The sequence below is a fragment of the Cyclopterus lumpus genome, chromosome 21 (assembly GCF_009769545.1).
Source record: "Cyclopterus lumpus isolate fCycLum1 chromosome 21, fCycLum1.pri, whole genome shotgun sequence".
Lineage (NCBI taxonomy): Eukaryota > Metazoa > Chordata > Actinopteri > Perciformes > Cyclopteridae > Cyclopterus > Cyclopterus lumpus.
In genome coordinates, this window is record NC_046986.1 from 9665846 (window position 1) to 9688965 (window position 23120).

Genomic DNA, 23120 nt, shown 5'->3' on the forward strand with positions numbered 1-23120 from the left:
ATGTGTGTGTGCGTGTGTGTGTGTGTGTGTGTGTGTGTGTGTGTGTGTGTGTGTGCATAAATCATTGACTCAGAGTGTATTCATGCTTGCCTCAAGGACTTCAGCCAACCAATGTGGCAATACCTTTTTCCTCTTTTTTTCGTCTTTCAAGGTTTTTTTGCTTCAAAATCCCTCATACAACTCACCCGCAAAGTAAAGGGCTTCAGTAATAATTGATGAATTACAGTTTGAACATAAACTGACGTGTATCGGTGCCCAGTGTGCTTGTAAATACTGTATGTCAGGGTGAGGTCCATCATGTTAGATTGATTTGAAGAGAAATGTCATGCTGACGGGGAAGAGCGGTATTTACAAAATCCCGGGAGGCGGATTTAGATTTGGGATGTGCAAAACATTACCAGTATATTTGCAACAACTGGAAACAGTATGTGTGAGAGACACTAATATTTATGAGGGCTTATCCAGGCTTATGACTGCCAACGTGACAAAAGTGACAAAAGTGACAAAATCCCTCTTTATCCTCCCATTTATGGTACTACACACTAAACGAAGAATGATATTTCACACCAAGAGAAAAATAAAAAATCTTTGGCGCAATGTGAAATGAAATGTTGTGTTGTGAATACGGTGAATTGATGTGTATAAGAGGCTTTCAAAGCTCTTCAGTGCTCTGTACTACAATGTCAGACTGCCGGCTGTATGCGTGTTACCATTGTTTGAGATTTTGTGCCAGTATTCAGACCATTTTTTTAATATTCCCTCTATTCAAAATGATCCACTCTGAATAAAATGTTTTCCCTCCTCCAGTTCCCAGCACACTGTGCTGCCCTGCAGAGTCGCTCATCTTGCATTAACCTCAGTCCAAGCCCGATATCCACCTACTTTTCATCAGCCCGTTTTCCTTATGGCTCGTCAGCGCATCAAGGACACGTCCTTCTCTGTGTCGTGGCCTGAAGTGTCAATATATATGTGCGACAACAACATGGCACGCTTTAGCCTGTAATTCATAGTGCCAACAAACGGGCATCGATGGACTACCACATGTGTGATTATGTGTGACTTTACACCGCAACACTAAATCTGTTCCTTGTCTCACGGCAAGCTTATTTATATATGCGGTGGACCACGGTGATCCACTCGCAGTGTCTCCTCCGGATTTGAAAAAGATGCGACCTGAAAGGGCCTTGTTTGTGTTCCCTCCTTCAGTTGAGAGGCAGAGACACACATCTGCACAATAACAGAACAACAATGCTCAAGATCTGAGACAGCAAGAGGGGATTTCTTTTCAGAAGCAATGGCAACTGACCATTTGAGCAAAACTGTTGGGAAAGTTTGTACATTGAAGTTTAAAATGTAGGATTATTTTTAATACAATCACACTGAGCATTAAACACATTGCACAGCTAAAACAATGAATAGTCAGTCATACGCTGCATTATTTCTTAGAAGTGTAAAAAAACAGAAATTCCATATGTGACCGTGAAGCTTTTGAATCAAGTGCTATGAAGTGTGAGTGGACTATTACAGATTGTTCATATACTGTGGCAGCCTGGATTTAAATGCAGCTATTGCTGCACTGATGCACAGTTCCTTCTTCTCTTTCCTGGCCGCCTCGTAAAACCGAACAGAGAGCTGAAGCAAGCCGACTATCTGCTCATCTGCAAATGTTTCGATGTTCACTTTGTTTTGACGAGTATCATTTAATCTGATCAAACGTATCTATGGTGGCAAAGACTTGTTACGGTGTGCATTCCAGTAACGTATATTTACTATGGCGTATGTGAAGGGCACGCTTGTAAAGAAAGACCAATTACACATTGTACTAAATGGCCTATACTGTATATGACTTCATGTCATTCAGTCCCACATTCTCTTTGATAGGTTGATATTAAATCAGTTCATATCAGGTTAATGGTCAGTGGTAGTGATGCCAGCTAAGTATAGCAAAAGGTGTCATGTACAAAGGAGTTTTAAGAAAATCTGAAATTAGATTATTTCTAAACCATTTCGTTTTACTTCATAATTGTTAAGATTATCATTAGATTTCAAAATATATGTTTCTTGTATATTGTATATATAACTGAAAGACTTAATGGAGTTGAGCTCATTGCAGCAAGTATACCAGCCGTCCACCAAGCCTCTCCTCCCACTGCTGTGCTCAGAGGTCCAGTACATGTAGCTGTAGGTGGGTGTTAAAATGTTAAATGGGCCGTAGGTGTGGTGCACCTTTGCTGTACTAAACTGAATTTACATAGAGTTTTCATGTGTCAATCTCCTTTTTTGATTTCAACAACAAATTTCTTTTCTTTTAAAGTGTTGGAAAAAAATGCATATTTTTGTAATACTCTTGTCATGTTTGAATATACCGTAACCGTAAGCAATATTAGTAAAAGCCATACACGTTTGGAAAATGTATTATTTCCACCCTGGCCCAGTGTCAGATAAATGATGCGACACCGACTGAGCTGATAAGGATGTGGTATCTTCCTCAAGGACACTGCAGCAGAAGAGACACTTAAGGTGACAGGGGAACCAGCAGTGAGCCCCATCACCGCCATGCTTTTGGCATCTTGTTCTGTAACTTCACCGCACGGGACATGGCTCATAAAACTACAACATAAACCTCGACATATCAGACACAGGCTACTGTCCACTTAAATCATCGTTCTCTTAAAGCTCACTCGTAGAAACTGTGTCAATAGCTTCTAGTTATTATATGTTTTTGTATTTTTCTTACTATAATAGCATAATAGCAGCACTGTAAATATAAGTGTGACTGCAGTTTCATTGATGATCTTACATATGTATAACAACAAGGTTCAGTGTGTCTCAGATGCCCAGAGATAAATATGTGTTTTGTATACAGCATTGTCTACAAACACTAGGAGAGCAACTTTCCTCTCTGCGTAGTTGGTGGCAACTCAGACTCTATTATATTTAATCTTGAGGATAACTTTTTAAGCAGTATATAGTTTAAGGCATTGCGAGACTCCCATTTTATACGCCGCTCTCGTGACAAGATGAGGGCGCGCGGTGGTTCCTGAAAGCACTTTTTCGTGTTTCTGTCTCTTTGCAGTGAGTATCCTTGTGGGATTTACAACAAGCTACAATGGATCCAGACAGATGGCAAGGTGGGGGAGTTGAGTAACCATCGTCTGAACCCTAGGGAGCACTGCCATAAACAAGCTGTCAAACTAATGTCTTCACCCAGGCTTTTTTTTTGATATTATAATGTAATAAGATCCTGACTTTTCATTTTCACAATTGTTCAGATGTCCAAACGGACTCGGATGTAGCGTTAAAACCGCATTCTTGGTTCTCGTTACAAAGTGTATGCATACACTCCCTTATTAATTATATTATTGTTGTGCCAACAGCATCTTTATATTCTCTATGAATGCATTATGCCAACGAGGCCATCATGAATTAACATAAAGTGAAGTAGCAAATAGGTCATGAATATCATTAACAGAAAGCAGCACTTCAAAGAGTGGTAACTCTGTGGCTCAGCATTTGACCATCCATATCTCTCCTCATTAACTACACTGGAAAGCATTATTTGCTCATAGCTGTGCACTTCGGGCTGGTGGTGCATCAAAAGAGTTATTTCAAGTTCTTCCATTGTGTTAAAGTATTGTGCAACTACACAATTCCTCACAAGCCAAAAGATGGAGAAGACCTGCTGGCATGTGTCAGCTCTAATAATACTGAGGAAGATCATTTCAATTTATGGAAGACACGACTTCAGTTGTTTACTGTTGACTGGATAAGTGACAGGCTATTGTTGGTTAACTGACAAGATTTCCCAGATTTCCCAAAAGACATGTCAAATGTGTCCAGCCAACCACTTAAAGACTTCACCAGTTTTGACAGGGATTGTCATGTTAAAAAGAATAATGTATATATATATATATATATATATATATATATATATAAATATATTATTTTAAGAGTAAAACGTTATTTTATGCAGTATGTGCCTAAGCTAAACCTTATATTAGTAATCTGCCAACAGCCCTGTGATTGTTAAATATGCACAGTACTTAAAAGTCAATGAACATACTAACATTAAGCAATCGTGTGTTGAACATTTGATTAGAGTCAACTGGAAAAATCGAGCAGATAATCTTTTACAAATATGTTAACAGGTAAATACACTTGAATGTCTACAGGTTTCAAATTTGCTTCTTGCTCCTTTTCTGCTTTTGGAACTTAGTAAACGAGAATGTGACTCTGACTGTATTCATGCTGTTTTTTTTAGTTCAAAATATTAAGCAAATAAAGACCTCTATTAAATGTAAGACTTTTAATACACTCCAATTGTCTGCTATATGTGTGGGGGAAATGTCTTTCTGAAGGTCGTCCACTGAAATATCTCAGAAACTACTGGATGTGTTGCACACACATTGTACACAGACACATCCTGTGATTTGGTGATTCCCTGACCTTGCATTTATCCAGTTAAATATATCGCTGTCTACTTGACGGATTTGCACAACATTTTATACAAACATTCATGGTCTCTTGACTCTGAATCTGAAGGATTTGGATGATCTCCAGAATGTTTCCTTTTGGGGCATCCTGAGGTACATAATTGTAGTTTTGTGTGAAATATGTTATCCGTTAAGTTTTGAAAACTTGCAAATATAACACTAAGATTGTGAAGATGCTCAACACTATCTCCTGAACATGAGCATGTTGGCGTTGTCATTGTGTTGTCATGCTCACGTTATTTAGCTTCAATCCAGCTGTGCCCAAGAACAGCCTCACATAGCTACAAGCATGACTTAAGTCTTGTGCTGTCTTGTATTATTCAAACGATATGAATACTTAATTATATTTTTTACCTGTGATCAAAAAAAGAATGCGTCATTGTCATGTTAGAGCTTTGCACCACAAATACTTTCCGACCCATATTTGAATTATATATCTAAAAGAAAAAGAAGGGATATGAAGTGCTCGCATAAATGTAAGTTCACTAACAAAAGAAAGAAAGTGCTGCGCTTTGACTTAACACAAAGCTAATGTCATATAGCTGAGGCTAGCACTAAAATGGTTCACAACACATCCAAAGAGAGTACTGACAATCCCCGATGAATCTTGAGCACAGCTGTATCTGCTTCTGCAGCATCAGCTACAGGAACTCAGCTGATGCTGGCCCGACACACTCTACAAAGCATTAAGCCGTTGTGACATCAAGAGGTAACAGAAAATCACCTTTTGTTACGGGGGGGGGGGTTGAAAAACATTGTGATGGCCTCAATCGTAAGTGATCGCCCCCTCTGGAGAATATATTTGCATCTATTTCGTAACACCGCAGCCACCTGCTGCAGCTGAGCTCTGCAGTATGTGAGGAACGTCCTCAGAGCTATTTTGGGTTGATACTAAATGTGACTCCTCTGCACAGCAATTTAAAGGAACCGGTAAGAATTAAAGAGATACGCATTAAAATCGATAATTCTTCAACAATGTGTGATGCAAGTCAATCTCCACTCGGGTTTGCAATCCAAAACTCATAAGAAAAGTAAGTGAATGTAAGATGAATTATTCAAAGCCACTATTTTAGATTTCACAATGTCTGTTAATAATTCATCACATACGCTGCATATTTAAATACACCTGAGTTTGTTTGGAGGTTTACATGCATATTTATAGTATCTTTTAATTAAAAAAATTCGGAATTTAAGCAATCCTTAAAAAAAATAGAAAAAAAAAAAATAGAAATAGACGTGTCTTATATGTCTTGCAATGAAACACTCCATACCTTTCAAAGACCGCAATGGAACCCCTAGAAGATGATAAACTCGTACGAATGGATTACGCCGGATTTCCTCCCCTTTAATCAAAGTGTTGATTGTGATCTTGATGGGGTCTCTTACCCACCGGGAGGGTTCTTCCTCTGGTTATAACCCAGTTAAACGCCTCACCTAGCCACTGGCTACCGGATCAAAGCAACATCCACTCACAGGAAAACAGTCAAGCAGGGAAAAGGTTGGTTGCTATGGCAACTTATACTTCCTTATACTTGTTTGTTCTCATACAATTGTATTATCAGGACAGAAGTGTATTAACTTCATTAATCAACATAAGCCTCTACAACACCTGCTGAGAAGATTGCAGCTTTTGTTTATGGATGTTACAGACAGTGTAATAAAACATAAATGTGCTGTGCATTAGCTGTAAGATACATTGTATTTATATTATGTATTAGACTATCTATACAGTATGATTCAGTTCAGATTATCAATCTTTGAAGATGAGATTTTATCATGCATGTATGTAGAAATCCCATTTACCCTGCATACATGTCCTTCTCTCCCTCCCAGGAGACGATATTTCTACGGCACAGGAGGACGGCAACATCAAATATTCACACTTGGATTTTACCACACTCGAAATAAGAGCGTCCTTGGGAGTCTGACATCTCCTGTATAATTAAGTTGTCCAGATTAAAGCAGGAATGGAGTCTAATCATCAGCAGGATACGTTGATAAGCAATAAGCCACGAAGACAGAAATGATTAAAAGCTCTTTCTGATCGGAAGGTCCCATAATGCATCAATCCTCTGGAATGAGGTCAACCACGTTGGGGTACCATACAGTCAAACCCATTAAATATGTGGTTTTGACAGCTGTAGAGACCTGTGCTGACTTAGAGCGGTGCATAAGCAGCATAGTAAGGGAGGAAGATGACAATAAATGTCCTTTGGACAGAATGTCATTGATTTTAGTTTGTTATTTCTGGGAATGTAAAACAGTACGTCTGTGTAATGTAAAACCACTTTGGAACTGCAGTTTCTTTCCTGGATTTGGTCATTTTAAATAGCTCCTATTTTTTCAATCTCTCTTTGTATGTAAAGCCTCCTTGCTATATTTTAGTTGTGTGCTCTGACACCTATCCTTTCCCTTCTGGTAGAACTTCTTATTTTCAGTCGGCTTTGGCCTTTTGGTCACTGAGCCCCCATTTCAAATGTTCCTTTCAGTCCGATAGCGGCGCTTTGGAATTGTAACAAAGAAAAAAGAATTCTTCCTGCACACCACTTCTGTTAAAACAGCCATTATTCATTATTTGCATGTGATGGATATCCCTAAAAAAGGAACCACTCCTATTTAATGTAACTAAGTCTAATTTAACTAAATGACTACTATTACAATGCAACATCACAATAACGAGCCCCCCCCCCCCATCGCAATGAAATTAAAATGTTGTACAATAATGTGGAGCAGAGCACAATGTTGATACAATGTCAAGGCAATGTGAATGTACTGTAAAATTCATCAATTATTTAGAAATGGAAGTTGGAACATTGGAAAGATTTTAAATTTCTCCAGCTCATTTATCAACTGCCTTCCTGAGAATGCCTCTTGATGTTATAATGTAGGAATGTGTGTGTAGGTAAGTGTGTGTGTGTGTGTGTGTGTGTGTCAGTGCATCCATCTCTGTCGGTGTGTTTACCTGAACTCTGAGTGTTCGAGATAAAGTGATTAATCGTCACGCAATGGTTTACCCATCACTTTAAATGTGTCTGCCATGGTTATGGGGTGTGATTACAGACTAAAATATGAACTCCTATTAAGCAGAACATGGTTTCCGTGCGCATAAAAGCAAAGGACGTGGACACATTTACTTCCGGCTCAGGGGTAGGCTGTGCATCACTGTGTGCATTAAAGGATAATGCACTTTCTTCATTTCATGAAACTCATTCTGATTGTGCTAATGCAATACTTTTAATTCTACCGTACAGCGAATGCGACTTCAAGCTCAACAACCTGAAGACGATTACAGAGAAGAGAGAAACTGCTTTTACGCCGGAGTCATGTAGGATTTCATGGTTGGATGTTTGTTCCAGTTCCTGATGTTGCAATTCCTGCATCATCTCTTTGTGGCATTTCTGCTTCTATTGATGATGGCACTGAACATTACACTCAAACGTAAAATGAATGCACTACAGAAGAACCTCATGTTCTGAAGTCTCAGTTCACCTGCCAACGTCAAATATAGCAACATATTGATATTAGCCAGGAAGCTAAATCTATGTTCGCTTGATGAGCTTCTTGTTCAACGACGGGGGGAAGGGAGGATGAACATGAACATGATGAGAAGAGTCGTTCAGTATTCCATTTTCTGCTTGGAGACACAGTGCCTTCAGTATTTCAGCACAGGACATGGTCATCAATGGAGATTTATTGGGAATAAAGAAAGAAATAAAGAAATGGCCATAGACAAGGACAGAGGGTGTCATTATGTTGCACCGATTTTAAAGCCACATTGGAAAATTTTATAATTTATAGATTATTCAATAACCTGAACAATGTCATTAATAGTGGAGGGCTGGCACAAGGCACATACATAAATCTTTGACTTCTCAAAATTGCATGAAACATTTTTAAATAACCGATTAAATTAAATGAAATAAGAAAAAAATGATATTGTAGTGCTATCATCTTTGGGATAAATTAACATTCAATAATCAATAAATCTCAGGAGTTGAAACATACAGTATGATGGTTCATTTTGGTGTCTCACTGGCAGCCCCGTGTATGAAATGTACTGCAATTATTACAGCAAATATTTATCTATGCTTAGACATCTTTCATCATTTTGTTTTACCTTCACATTATTTTACTAAGCGCTCTGTAACGGGTCCTCATCAGGGCATTCAACCGTAGCTTCTCCTCATCGTCATCCATCCTGCACAGCAAGCGTCCCAAATCCTGATATGTCAGACTGAAGTTTCAATGCAGTGACTCGGCACTTTTAAGTGCTTTTAAATGAAAGACAATATGTGAACACATGTAAAGAATACATTCCTCCATCTGAAGCTCTCGCAGGGTTTATCCTTTGGGAGCGCCTTTTTGTTCTACAGGTAAGTGTTCAAAGCCACACCTGAAAGTGCTCAATGGAGTGTTTTGCTTTTCGTCTTTATGTCCTTTTGCTTTTGCATTTTATCATGTAATTAGGAATAGTGTATGGGTTAAACACAGACATGTGTCCCCACTTATGTGACTTAATTGTTTGATTTTCACAGATTCTACTTTAAAGTTGCACTAATCCTTATAATATATTATTAAATGCTTCTAGTTTTGGATGAACATTTTTTAAAACATCTTTCACATGTAATGAATGAAACTTTGTGGCAAACCAACAAATAATGATCAGCTCACTTGACAGTCCCCCCTCAGCTCTATGGAGTATCAGTGTCTTTGAGCTTGTTGTTTTGATTTTAGTGTGCAACTAACTGTGTCAAGTGAAACCCTTTAATAGAATATCAATGCTCACATCATGTATTCCTCTGGGCGACTAACCGCTTGAGTAATAGAGCACGACGTTGACTTTCTTTATTTAGTAAGTAGCCAAAAATACAACACTAATAATCAAAATCCAGCCAAATCCCCTCATGTTTTTTAAGGTGAAAAGTTGTATCCCTTAATGAATGAGGAACCAGGCCACTCTTGAACTTGGTTGAGTTAATAAAGGTCTATCAATAGCAGCAAAGACAAGAGCTGAATGCAAACACTCCCTATCAGGCGCGTCGCTGCAGCAGAGAGAGTGTGTGTGGAATCCTAAAGGCAGGGATCCAGACACATTATTGAATACCACTGAAGGGGTCAGAAAGGAAGGTGATACAGAGACATTCAGGAGTGGTGAGTGCCGTCATCGTGCAGAATTGTGATGGGGTTCATTTGTTGTCACTCTCCAGGGGAAAATCATTTGCTCTGGAACTCGATTAAGTCTTTGAAGTGGAGTTTTTGTAGTGGAGTTGCGTAAGTGCTTAAAGAATATGTGACATTAGGATTTGTCTGTCTCATACAATAAGCTAAGTTAAGGATTTATAGTAGACAGACAGTAGTATCGCTATGTTGAAATAACGTGAGAAATGTTGATGCAAATTCGAGCTACATGCAGACTGTGCCGGATTAGTTTCCAGGCTGAGAAAAGCAAAAGAATTGAAATGCAAATAAGACGGGGATTACTGAGAGAGCATTCACTCTACCAGCGCTTCTTCCATTAACGGGTGAAATATTGGTGGCGTTTATTCTCTGGTTACTTTTTGATAGCAAGTTAATAACGTACTAAATTGCGTTTAGCACCTTGCTTGGTAGATTCCACAGAATACAATACGACAACAGAATAATGATCCAATCTAAGATGATTATTATTCCCATTACTCCACACGCTGATAAAAGTGTTGCAGTCCCTATTCCCTAATCGTGTTTGCCCTCGTTAGTGTCAACCTGTAAACACAACACCGGGAGAGAGGTAACGTTTTCTCCCATAGATAAGGGGTTTATGTTGCTACCCAATGAGTTGCATTTCCACCCAAAGAGAATAGTGTCAAATGAGAAACTGAATCATCTCAACTTCAAAAGCATGCATCAGAAGTGTGAAATTTGTAGCTGCAGGGGTGGCACTGACTTGAAAGGGCCCAAATGAGAAATCTCTTTTACAGTTTTTCAGATCTGCAAAGAATAGGAGAGGTATTTATTGATTTTTTTTTTCTCTAACTTGTTAAAGTGTACTTACTGTGCTTGAATGTGTTTTTCTGTCTCATTTGATGGGTCTGCAAACCAATTGCACTGTTGAAAACATTATTCCATACTGTCAAAATGTAAATGTAATGCTCCTTTAATAGGTCCTTCTAAGATCGTTAAGACTTATCTGAAGACAGTGATGCACATCTTGCATTTATATTGTGAGTTGCATGAATATATATATATATATATATATATATATATATATACATATATAGATATATATAGATATATAGATATACATATAAAGATATATATACACATATAAAATATATATATATATATATATATATATATATATATATCTTTAAGTATAAAGAGGTCATGGGACTATTTCTTGTCAGTCAGCCATAATGTGCTGTTTCCTTAGTTGAGAGTGCCCTCTGCTGGAAAATTGTAACATCTCTCTATCCATTCCTTGTCCTCTCACTCGTCGTGATCGGGGAGCACCAGAGCAACAACGTCTCCTTACCCAGCAGCCTCCTCCAGCTCCTCCTGAGGAGCTCATCAAGCGCTCCCACGCATGCTGGCAGATGTAGTGTTGATTGAATTTGTCCTTCCCACTGCTCACTTCCTATCCTCCCTTAATAACACTGGTGTCCCATCAGCAAGTAACTTCAAGTAAATGAGAGAAGGAGACAGAGGAGAATTAAGATTAGCTGATAACATCAAAAGTCTGCTTCCATTACCGAAGTGGTCCTAACTTAAATCTTCAGTCCAATTGCCAATTATTCATCAAAGTGTTTCAAATCCTGGGGTTCTACGTTCCACTGTGCTGGATCAACATGGATATATGAAGTGCATGTGGCTGATATGGCGTTGCATTAATTATCTGAGAAAGACAATTCAGGTGATCAGTTTGGATATCCAGCTTTTAAGAATGCTATAGTTATGTCTGGGCATCAGGCATGCCATTAAAGAAATCTCCCTACAGGATGTTCTTTGTCTATGTCTTTCCTTCAGACAATGTGTCCTAGTCCGGGACCTTGAAGCTGTTTTTGTCTCCTACACAGCTGGCAAGATGGAAGCACTAACATCGCTTTCTAGGTCACAGAGGAAAAGGGGGGAGGAGATGGAAAGGAACACATTGTAAGGGGAACACAACCCACCTGTAGTCTCTCCAGTGTATCCTTACACCAAGGTCTCGTCACAGCTTTTTCTTCAGGGAGTAACAAGGATATCCTGCTTAGGGAGGTTCCCCACTTAGGGAGGTTTCCCACACATATGACGGTCAGCAAGACATAAACAATGCTTTCTCATACCAAATTATTTCTTTCAAATTGTGTTCACTGTTATACATTTGGAGTAAAACAAAGTCCATTAACTACAAATATTTGTTTACAACCATATTTACATTGCAGAGTAGTATGATTTTTAAACGGATGGTAAATGGACTTCCTTCCACTCCGACCACTCAATTGAACAGCTCCATGTCATTATTCACACATTCATACGCTGATGATAAGGGCTACCATGCATGGTGCCACCTGCCCATCAACACTCTAACTAACATTTATGAATCACAATTGTGCCCAAGGACACACCGACATGGACTAGAGGAGCCGGGGATCGAACCGCTGACCCTCTGATTGAAGGACGACCCTGCTCTACCATGAAAGCATCATTTAAAGCAGACAATAGTTGTACATTGTTTTCTACCATGCACTGATTTCCATGTTTTGATGGGGGGCATATCAGTTATTGAGCTGTTGATCTGCATTGCATTCACAAGTTATGATACAAAAGATAAACTATTAAATATTATAATGTACATGTAAAAAGCTCTTAATGTTTATAAATGAATCTGTTCAGCAACCCTCATTTGTTGTTCCAATATTCCTACAAGTTGATATAATATTATCCTCATTATGTGTCAAGGACATTTTCCTCTCCAGACACTTTGTACAATATTTTTTCTTGTTATACATTGTCAGTCTATCTTAATTCAAGGACGCTACTGCCTTGATTGTCCATTGTGTGAAAATATTCAGTAAACCCATCTTGACTCTTTATCTGACAACAATAACCCTCCTTTAAAAACACTGATGTATTCTTTCCATTAAAAAAAAGTCGTATAAATGGTCATCAAATCCTGCTCCCAAAAGGCTATGAAACAGGCCATAAAAATAAAATAAAAAAACTAATATTGAAGTTATTGTCATATCAGTCTTCAATACAAAGCTGTCCAGTGGTGTCGGTGCCAATTCTACGTAACATGAAAACACCCCAGTACCCGGTTTCAGAAACATTGTTGGAAGACAAAAATTGAAATGCCAAAAAATACTTTTACCAGACTCCCGCTGGTTGGAAATGGAGCTACATTCCTGCTGTCTGATCTTTGTGATGAACGAAGCATTACAGACGCTTCACTGAACTTGTGGTCATTCACTCTGCTGGGAATTATTTTGACTCTCCTTTGGTATTCAATTGCAATGAATTTTAATCCGGTCTTTATCAAACTGGATGGTTCATTAGCAGACACGGTACAAAAACATATAAGGCTGTTAAGTTCACATCAGTTGAGAAGATCAAGCGGAATCTTTGACCTGTAAAGCGGGCAACGATTAAAAAAACAAACACTTGAAACAGATGCCCTGACCTCTGAGAATACCATCATGAATGACGGTGAGTTTGATTATAAGTATGATGCAAAACAACATGTGTGTCTCCTCTTCCACAGACCCTGGAAGGCGTTAGCAAAATTGAGATTTTTTTTATTCAGAAAAGGAAAAATGTATCAATTGTATGAAAATGATATGATTCCAACACCTTGCCTAAGACAGTGATGAGTTGAATACTTTATTTTTATTTGCATTATTTGGACCAAAATACTTAAGAAATGTTACTTTAACTCAACATATACAATGGCAATGGAGGGGAGGGGAGGGGAGGGGGGAGGGGGGGGGGGGGGGGGGGGGGGGGGGGGGGGGGCAGAGAATCATTACAGACTGTTGTAGATTTTGCAGTGCAGATGTGCCAGCTTCTCAACCCTGCTTTTCCTCAGCATGGGGAACCACTCCTTGTGGCTAAGCTCTACAACCCTGTAGCCAGCCAACTTCAGCTGCCTCCTCTTCATGGCATGCAGGCCCAACAACTGCTGTGAATTGTAGCAATAGTGGTTCCTGCTGGAAACTTGGATGGCGAGTTTGACTGTGCCTTTGGAGTCCTGAGGGGCTGAGGCTTGGATACGCGATTTGCAAAGAGTTTCTATAATGTCACTGGTCAGGTCTAGTCCTGTGTCAAACTGTCTCCCACCCTCATCAGGCTCTACTCTGTGGAGAGATGTAGGCTTAACCGGAGGAGAAGGGGTTAACGGTTGTGTGGTTTTTTTTGTATTGGTTAGCTGTGTTAAAAGTCCATCAGTTATAGTTACTCCTACATTCATTCTTTCCCAACCCTGATGAGACAGATATTTGGATGAACTGTCATCTTGAGATGGCGTGGCTGTGTGGGATGCTGGGTTCACAGGTATTGGCTGTCCAGTGGAGTCGAGATGTACTTCCAGGTCGATGGAGCGAGTGTGGGGGAGAATCATTCTCTTAAATACAAACTTCTCTCCTCCAAGCAGATCCTGCAGAGTAGATTCTGCCTCCAGAACGTCTGGTTTCCGGCACACGTCTGACTGAGCAAACTTCCACAGCATTTCTACCACCTCCTCTCTCAGTTTGCAGCTTAGCCGCGGGCCACTCCACTGAGGCAACTCCAGAGCCACGGTTTCATCTAAAGTGAAAAAGTCTTTTTTCAGCTCCAGCTGTGCGGATTTCAGTGCCGAGTTGACAAAGGCAGGACTCAAAGCTAATGCAATTAGGTCCTCTGGAAACTGAGAGACGAAGGCCAGGCCTAGAAGACCAGTAAGCAGATGCTCTGGGTATCGTTGGAATTCAGCTTTCCTCCTTCTCAGGGCCTCTATAAGGCTCGGATAGTAGCTGGGGCTCTGGGCTGGGAGAAACCCTAATGTGCCAAAGGCCCACAGCAGTTTACATGAGTCTTTGCTCCTGCAGTGCGGCACCAGCGAGGGAATTCTCTCCGCAATTGCCAATAGGATGTTATCATCGCGGTAATGCAGCGCTGAACAGGCCAGTGCCACATGCATTAGACCCTGGACACCCATCCCATGGGCCCGTCGGGGAACTTCCCGTGACAGGGCCTGCAGCCACGCCCTGTGATACAGGTAGCTGAAACGCAATAATTTCAGCACATTCACAATGGCAAAGTCGCTCATCTCCTCCACAAAAGAGTGCGCCTTATCAATAATACGAGTTACTGCTCCCTCAGATATGGAAGTCTGGGATTTAAATAGCCCCAAGCATACAGCACCAACTTCCTCAGGGTAAAGTTGCTGTAAGTGACGCATGAGAAGCTGCTCTACAGGATGGATCAAGTCCTTTGAGCAATGCCTACCCTCTCCCGTTATATACAACAGTTGCACCAGCTCAGGGACCCCAATCTGTGCCAGATGCAGGGGGACGGAATCATAGAGGTGCTGTAAGAACTGGGGGACCTGGCGGCCAATACAACGCCACAAGTCAGCGGCTAACAGCAAATGGTGTAAACTCATCTGGTTGGCCCGGCGGTTTAGCTCGGCCTCATACAGCCCGAGTACAGTGTGTGCAGAGGGCATGTCCAGCCACACAAAGGACTGCAGCACCTCCAGCAGCTGATGTTGAGTGAAGAGGCGAAGGTTTTCCACAGAATATCGGAGGAGCATGATAAAGCGCTGGTCACTCCTCACCAATGTCATCTTGTCCGGGTGCAAGCGGCTGAGCTCCACAAAAAACTGAGACACATCAGATGGTTTCATGCTGCCTTTTAAAACAGTCACTTTTTGGAGCACTGGCAGGGCCTCTTCCCATTCAATTGGGTGAGGCCGCTGGGTGAGGTCAAGGGTCATGGAGGCATACCCTGGCCGACATTTGAGGAAGGCACGTGTATCTACTTTAACATCTGGCGGTGTGGGCTTTCTGTAGTATGGTGAAACGGGTGGCTTCTCAGATTCAGGGCCTTTGTTGAAAGCTAAGTCAAGAAGTGTGTTATTTGAGCTGGAGAGATGCCGTGAACAACTCACACTGTAGTGATTGCTCTGTTGCCAGAAGGAAGGTGCGAGAGTGGAGAGACACTGTTCATCCTCATCATTATCTGTTTGGCTCTGGGAGGTTGCTGAGTTCCACACAGAGGCATGATAAGAGGAAGGGTTGTAATACAGCCTGTACCCCCCCTGGGGAAAGGCTTCCTGGTGTTGTAATACTTCTTTCTTCCCCTCAAGATCATCCATCTCATCCTCTTGTTTGACAGGCACATGCTGAGCCTGGGTAAAGTCTTTTCTCAAGCCTGGGAGGTAGCGTAGCCTGGGCAACCGACGACACAGCACACAGGAAGCCATCAGTCTGCCAGACTAGAAGGACAAAGACAGGATTTCAAAAGAAAGCCAGCAAATGCCAAAATAAAAAAGGTGCCAAGTCGGACAAACACTTAATATTATTATTATTATTATTATTATTATTATTATTATTATTATTATTATTATTATTATTATTATATCATTTATTATTGTATATGCATCCACAAATTTGGTCTCTAGGGTGTCAAAGGCCAAGAAAATGTTGCTTTTACAAGAGGGTGAAATGGAGATGTGGAAAGAATAAAGTTTAAAGCTGCTCAATTTTGATTTAAACAAAAAAAAAACATGTTTTAAGTCTATGAACTTGTATTCTACATGTTGTACACTTAAGGTGACAGAACATTAGGGTATGATATTTGAATAAACCTGTAACAAACATAACTGTTAGAAAAATATTGTTTCTAGAAATAGTCCAGCACAGGTCAGTGAATACTTCCTCTTGATGAGAATCGTGATTAAAAGACGCTAATGCTACTATACATTTATACGTACAACACTGCTTATGTGCATGAACAATTCAGTGTTGTGCTGTAACATGCATGTTACAGTCAAAGTAGAGCAGCCACATTGCAGAATGGATGTGGTGTCAGTCGGCGTAAAATATTTTTTTAATCACATCCCCACATTAATTTGTATATCATCTAACACAACGTTAATCTCACCTTTAACTCCCCAGCATCAACAGGGAACTCATATTAAAAGGCTGAACGTGAAAAACAACATGAAGTTAAGAGGAGAGGAAACAAACGCGCTACTATCACGACCGGAAACCAAGTACTTCAACCTTCAAAACAAAAGGAGACCGACACAATCACCAGACGAAGTGCTAAAATCAGTGAAGATATCATGCTGTGGTAAACAGATTATACTGTTGTATGGGAATGTTCAGTGTACAAATGTGTTTCCACAATAAATAACTGGTAAGAATCGTGTCGGATGTGTGCTGTTACATTATTGTGGCAGGTTGATGTGGCTTCCGTGAAGAGCGGCCATGACTGAGCGGACTGAACAGAGCATGACCTACGGCAAGCGGGTAGATTCAAACGTCAGGGCGACAAAACTCAAGTGTATTTACCCTCCATTAAAAGAGTCAACATGCTGCTGCAGATGTAGAATTACACCAATACGTTTTATATAATTACAACAAACCTTTGTTTAATATGTATCTTCTTTATTTTAATTTAATTTGGATTAAACCAAAACTTTAAAAAAAGATATCTGAAATAACTTAAGTAATTAAACCATAAATAAGTATACCATAAAATGTATACTTTTAGCAGAGGTTACCATTATAATAGCAAACCAGTAACTTTACACTTGGTTTTGTTACCTGCATAATTATATCATACTCGTTATGGTAACTAGGGATCTGTATGTACAAAAGATTAATCCCTTTAACTTTATTGTCAAAATGCTTTAACTGCTCGAGGACTGTTGGTCACTTTGAATACAATCAACGTTTTTAAATGGCAGCTAAAGTTACTGGGATTAGAAGAATTGTATTAATGTAATGCTTCTACTGAACATATTATTTTGAATCCAAATGAGAAAAATACTTGAGGTCCAATGAGCATGAGCAACACAAAAGTTATTTCTATTAATCCCGGCTTATTTATTTATTTTTTTACATTTTTCATTGAAACATTATATTCGCTGCGGTTTTGGTTCCCTCAAACCCATCTGCAGACCGGTGCATTTTGAAAATGTTTCGGTACAATTTGAGTTCAACTGCAACCATTTCTTTTTCCAAAAGAAATATCGATAACCTGCAGCTTCGTCTATGGCCAGCAAACATTCCCTTTTCTATATAGGACCTGGATTTTATGGTATTTGAAGTTAAATAAGGGGAAAATACTGTTGTGGACACATCCTGCAGGTTTTGTGATGATACTGTTAAGATTGAACAATATTCTAAGCCTGTGGCACTGTTGAGTAAAAATTACAACGCTTAAGACAATTCAATATCTCTATGGTGCTCTACCCTTCATGTTTACAAGCAAATTACCCAAATAATATGCATGGCTCACAGAACGTAGTACTGAACACAGATTCACTGGTATTTATATAATTTTTATTAATTTAGTCGCTTTCTGTTGACTTTATAAAAGTTGTACATTTCTGCCATCGTAGACAATCTTGGGTTACATTGATGGTAGAGCACCAATAATCCCAATATAATGAGTTGATGCATGTGAAACACGCTGCTCTATGTAAACATGTCACTAAACCTGAAGGATTTCATGTGACCTGATGTGTGGAATTAGATCGGTATCGGAGGATACAAACTATTGAACCCGGTGTGCTGTATTTTATCATATGAAGACAGTTGAGGGCCTTTTACATGCTCCCTTCTGCATGAGGAAACATTGAGCATCCAAATGTATTCAGAAACATACCTCCTTTCTCTTTGCACACATTTTAATCAAATTTCAAATTGTGGCCCCTTTTAAATGTTAACCTTTGGGTGTTGTAACATTTGTGTACCTTTAGTGCCACCTTAAGGCCAAACTTCATCACTACTTTTATTTTTATTTTTTCAACATGCAAGTCTTCTTCCAATATGTTTTAATACAGCCGTGCTGGCAACTGCATGGCTGTTGTTTTATTACATTTAATGTTTGTCTTTCAAACTCAAAGCAATGCTGAATGAAATATTGATTCACTGGTTTGCATAGCACGGTAACAGAGTATGCCTTTAAAATTAATAAAATGTGGTGTGTGTGCATAAGGGTTAAAGGCCCCAGTGTGCTCCCTCGCTCCTCCCTGAACCGTTTACAACCTGTCCAACAGGTTCATCTTCTCAGAACTCATGAATATGTGGGGATTGATTTAAAAAAAGATCTGTTCTTTGCTCTACAGTCATCCAGATGAATCGGTGTACAAGTTGGTGGAATAGGTTTTAGCTGCATTTTAGCCACTGTCGGCATTTTTACGACACCTGCAACCGATTCACTGTTTTAAAACCCATTCACCACATTAACTCGACACCACTGAAGTTACAATAAATCTCTCCCCACTTTAGACGCTTGAGTAAAACTTAACTGGAACATTTAGAGATTGAATAAAACTATTTAATCTCTAAATGTTCCAGTTTATTCTAAGTGATTTTATTTTGGTGTCAGATTCTTTACTCACTTTTAAATACGGATAAGCATGCTGTATGGCCAGATTGAGAATACAATAACAGACATTTCCTACTTTGTCTTTATAGACTATTTAAGTCACACTGTTTCCATGTCAGATCCTCTCATTTACCTTCTTCGTCCACAGCTGCAGCTCACGTGGTGGATTAGGATAAAGTATGATCATGGTTAGTAAAACAATATTTTAATTATTTGATAATTAAAAGACAGATTGCCTTCTAGGAAATATCCAGGTAAGTAAGTAAGTTAAGACTCGTTTAGTCACCTTATTATTTACATTTATGGAAAGCATGCTGCATGGACAAACAGCCTTTTAGGCTTCTGGCTCACGCGCATATTCTATTATTATTGATATATTTTTGTTGAATGTCCATTTGTTTGTGCTATTGCGAAACAGAAGCTCATAATTACATTTTCCATCCAGAGTAAGATGAGTTAAGTGAGACAAAATGTTAAGTAAGGCAAATCATCTTTGACTACTAATAATTTATTTTATATACTCTTTTTTATTTTATATACTACTTTTTTGGCCACATTAAGGCCAGTTGAACCTGTGGAGAAAAACATTCTCGAGGCATCTTAATCGGATACCTACCGTTAGGCAGACTTAAACAAACAGATTGCATGTTCTGTATTAGGTGTAATATAGGTGTCCAGTGCATTGCCAGTCAATTGACAATCAACCCTGGACCCCATCGGCTGACGGTGACAGATAAACCTTTGGGGGGAGGGGCTATATTCTGAGGGGTTCCGGTGTAGCCAGCAGATTTCCGGGTCAACACTTTCTTTTTTAAATATGCTGCTTATTGATAACGGTTCAATTAGCAATTAATTTAGCAATTTAGCTACAAACAGAAACAATAACAACGACAACAACATCTCGTGAATGCACGTGACTGCAGAATCTGTCAAGAGATGAGATGGCCATCAAAGGTGGAATGAGAGTAAAGTGCTTTGTCCTCTTTGTTGTCCTTCTCATATCAATGACATCTTCAGTGTTCCCCTGGATAGGAATGCAGACAGCCCTCCATGACACACAGTGCTACCAGCTGGAGGGCACGACATCTGGGTGATTCAACCCAAACCCCTCGCCGTGCAGGCTGCAGTCCAACTAGTAGGAGCCACTGGTGCTGTGAGAAGGAATATTGTGTTCATTTGATCACCGACCAGGCTTAAGATATTTTGCCCTGTCTTAGGATGGCCACCTAGCCGCTGGATTTTGAAGCAGGAAGCTCGACAAAGAGGTTACGTGGAGGCCAACCGGGTGTTTATTTTACCAACTCTTACAGCAAACAAGACGGTCATTGTGTAAGGGTAGCATGTGGTCCCTGCAGCAACGAACCCCGCTCTATTGTATGAGGCAGCTTTATATAGCCTGCTACTGATGAGGACCTCAACACCACCATAGTATAGGTAACTCTGCCACTCCCCTGACAACACATTTATCTATACCCCAATACATACATGAGAGAGGAAGGCAGGGTGATGAGGAGGAAGATTGTTGAGAAAGAGGGGTTCAAAGTAGTTTTGAGATTCAGGGACGGAAATGATATTGGGAAAGTAAGTCCGGTGGCGCTGACTCGCGGGATGAAGGAGAGAGTTGGCAACATTTTGATGGTGAAGGTGCTGGGAGATGGCGGCTTGTTGATCAAGTGTAAGGACGAGGAGCAGAGAGAGAAGGCAATGGAACTGAAAAAAGTGTGCAACATGGTGGTTGAGAACGCTAAAAAGACAAATGATGGGCCCTTTGTGACAGGCGTTATATATATGGTATCCCAGTGGAAGAGGGGTAAAGAGAGGAAGGAACCAGCTCAACAGCCAAAAGAACAACTTGTGACAAAGAGTCAAAAGGGAGATGGGAATATATTGACGGTAAATAAGGAGAGCTTTGTGTATTTCATGGCGGAAGTAGTTAACTGCACATTTCAAGCAAAATTGAGATCTGAGAAGATTGAAACGATAGTAAAGAGTGCAGCAAGTTATCTAAACGTTCATGTGATAACTGGGACGGCTGTGCAGGAAGAGCTTAAACAAAGAAACATGTTCACAGGAATAGTCATAATGTTAATTCTGCAGTGCAATGCAAAGAGTCTCTTAGCAAATGGCCAATAATTTAAAGGTTTTCTTAATGGGTTAGAATTTAAACCAGATATAATATGTGTTGAAGAAACGTGGCTAAAACCAAACTTAGATTTTGTGATTCAAGGATATTTGTGCATAAGAAGGGACAGAGAAGGGGGTAATGAGGGAGGATGTGGCACCTTTGTTAGGCAAGGAATTTCTTATCGAGAAATAGAAAAGGGAAAATACCTATGTAGTTGTTGAAGTGTGAAAGGGGAGGAATGTTTGGTCGTGGTAAAGGTTCTGCAATCCGTGTCAACGATTGGAATTAGAAACATTAGAGGCAATAAAGGGATTAGACAGAAGAAGGGTCATTTGGTGTGATGATTTTAATGTGCATAGTACTCTCTGGGGAATTACAACTCAGGTAATGAGTCATGTTTAGACCTGACAATAGCATCACAGTCAATGGCAGGTATTTGTGTGTGGGAGGTATGGAAGCATTCTACTGATGTGATTATTACCCCATTATTACCTATTCTGTAGAGTAGGAAGTGAAAGTATAGTGTGGGTTCAGAAGAGACAGCAGAAAGGTGGGTATTTGGAAAGGCTCAGTGGATAAGCCAACAATTTTAAGGAAAACTGGTACAGAGACGGAAGTTAGTTCCGTGGTGGAATGATTAGATTAGATTAGATTAGATTCAACTTTATTGTCATTGCACATGTACTAGTACAGAGCAACAAAATGCAGTTTGGCGTCCAACCAGAAGTGTAACAGAGAGTACAACATTATATATGGATTATAAAATACAATACAGATGAATTTAACATTAAATAGTGCAGAATATAAACGGAGACTACTATAAATGGAAACTATCTACGGTTGCTAGTGCAAATATTAATGATGAGTGCAGAGAGGTAATAAAGAAAAGGAATAAGGCTTTTACGGTTTTAGAAAAACACCCTAATTTTCAAAAATGTAATAGAGTACAAGAGAAGGCAAGCAATAGAATGGAAAACTATCAAAGAGATCATTTTGTAACACAATAGGGAGAAGCACTTCAGTTAATCAAGTTTGGGGAATGATAAAGAAAATGAGTGGAGGAAAACGGGAGTGTATCCAGTATTAGCTAGAGCTCTGAATGAGGTCTATAGTTCCGGTAATGGTAATATGTCAGAGGAGGGTTTAAATGGAAGACATAGAACAAAAGAAGCAAATAAAGAATTGTTGGGAACAGAAGAAGAGAGGGAAGATGCAAGTAATACTCCCTTCACTTTGGAAGAAATAAAAAGTGCCATAAGTAAACCTTGTCTAACTGCTCGAGGGAAATATCAGATTTACTACATCATGTTGAACCATCTGTAGCATTAGAGGTGATTCTGCATTTGTATAATACAATTTGGTCACATTCTTCACTTCGATGAAACTGACTTCATTCAGAGGCTTAATAAGCCTTAACCCTTGTTTGCATAACACAATTCCACATCAACCTTGTTCACAGTACTGTTTTACTTCTAAAAAACATGTCTTGTTCCTTAAAAGACAGGCTAAAATAATAATATTAATGAATAGGCCAACATACTGTTATGTTTCATCTTATTTCAATTATATAGTAAAGTATCTCAATGTTATGACACAACCAACATGCCAAGTAAGCTCAGAGAGATGACTGATTTAGGTCCAATAACTGTCAGACACTTTAGTTCACTTCATCGCCTTCATTCAAGCTCATAACGATATTGATTGATTCATAAATGTGAATAGAATAATGACCATATCTCCTGATACTTAAGCAAAAGAAATCGCCCGGCGGCCATCTTTTTTCTATATTTTAGACATCAAATTTTGAAGATATTAACCCCTGAAACAAATATAATTGTATTTTCAAATCACTATACAAGTGTTCACATTCCACATATTTCCTGCAAAAAAATATTCCGGTACCGTATTATCATTATTTTACACCGGAAAAACGTTGCGAGACA

At 39.5% G+C, this 23120-nt stretch overlaps 1 protein-coding gene across 1 annotated transcript; it reads right to left on the bottom strand.

Moving 5' to 3' along the window:
- Positions 1 to 13469: 13469 nt before the first annotated feature.
- On the bottom strand, positions 13470 to 16694 carry LOC117751006 (FAST kinase domain-containing protein 5, mitochondrial). The gene is made up of 2 exons (XM_034562499.1): positions 16593 to 16694; positions 13470 to 15924 (listed from the first exon to the last, which is right to left on the bottom strand). The coding sequence occupies exon 2, from the start codon at positions 15910 to 15912 to the stop codon at positions 13474 to 13476; it is 2439 nt and encodes an 812-aa protein (XP_034418390.1). The 5' UTR covers positions 15913 to 15924; positions 16593 to 16694; the 3' UTR covers positions 13470 to 13473.
- Between the last annotated feature and the right edge of the window lie 6426 nt (positions 16695 to 23120).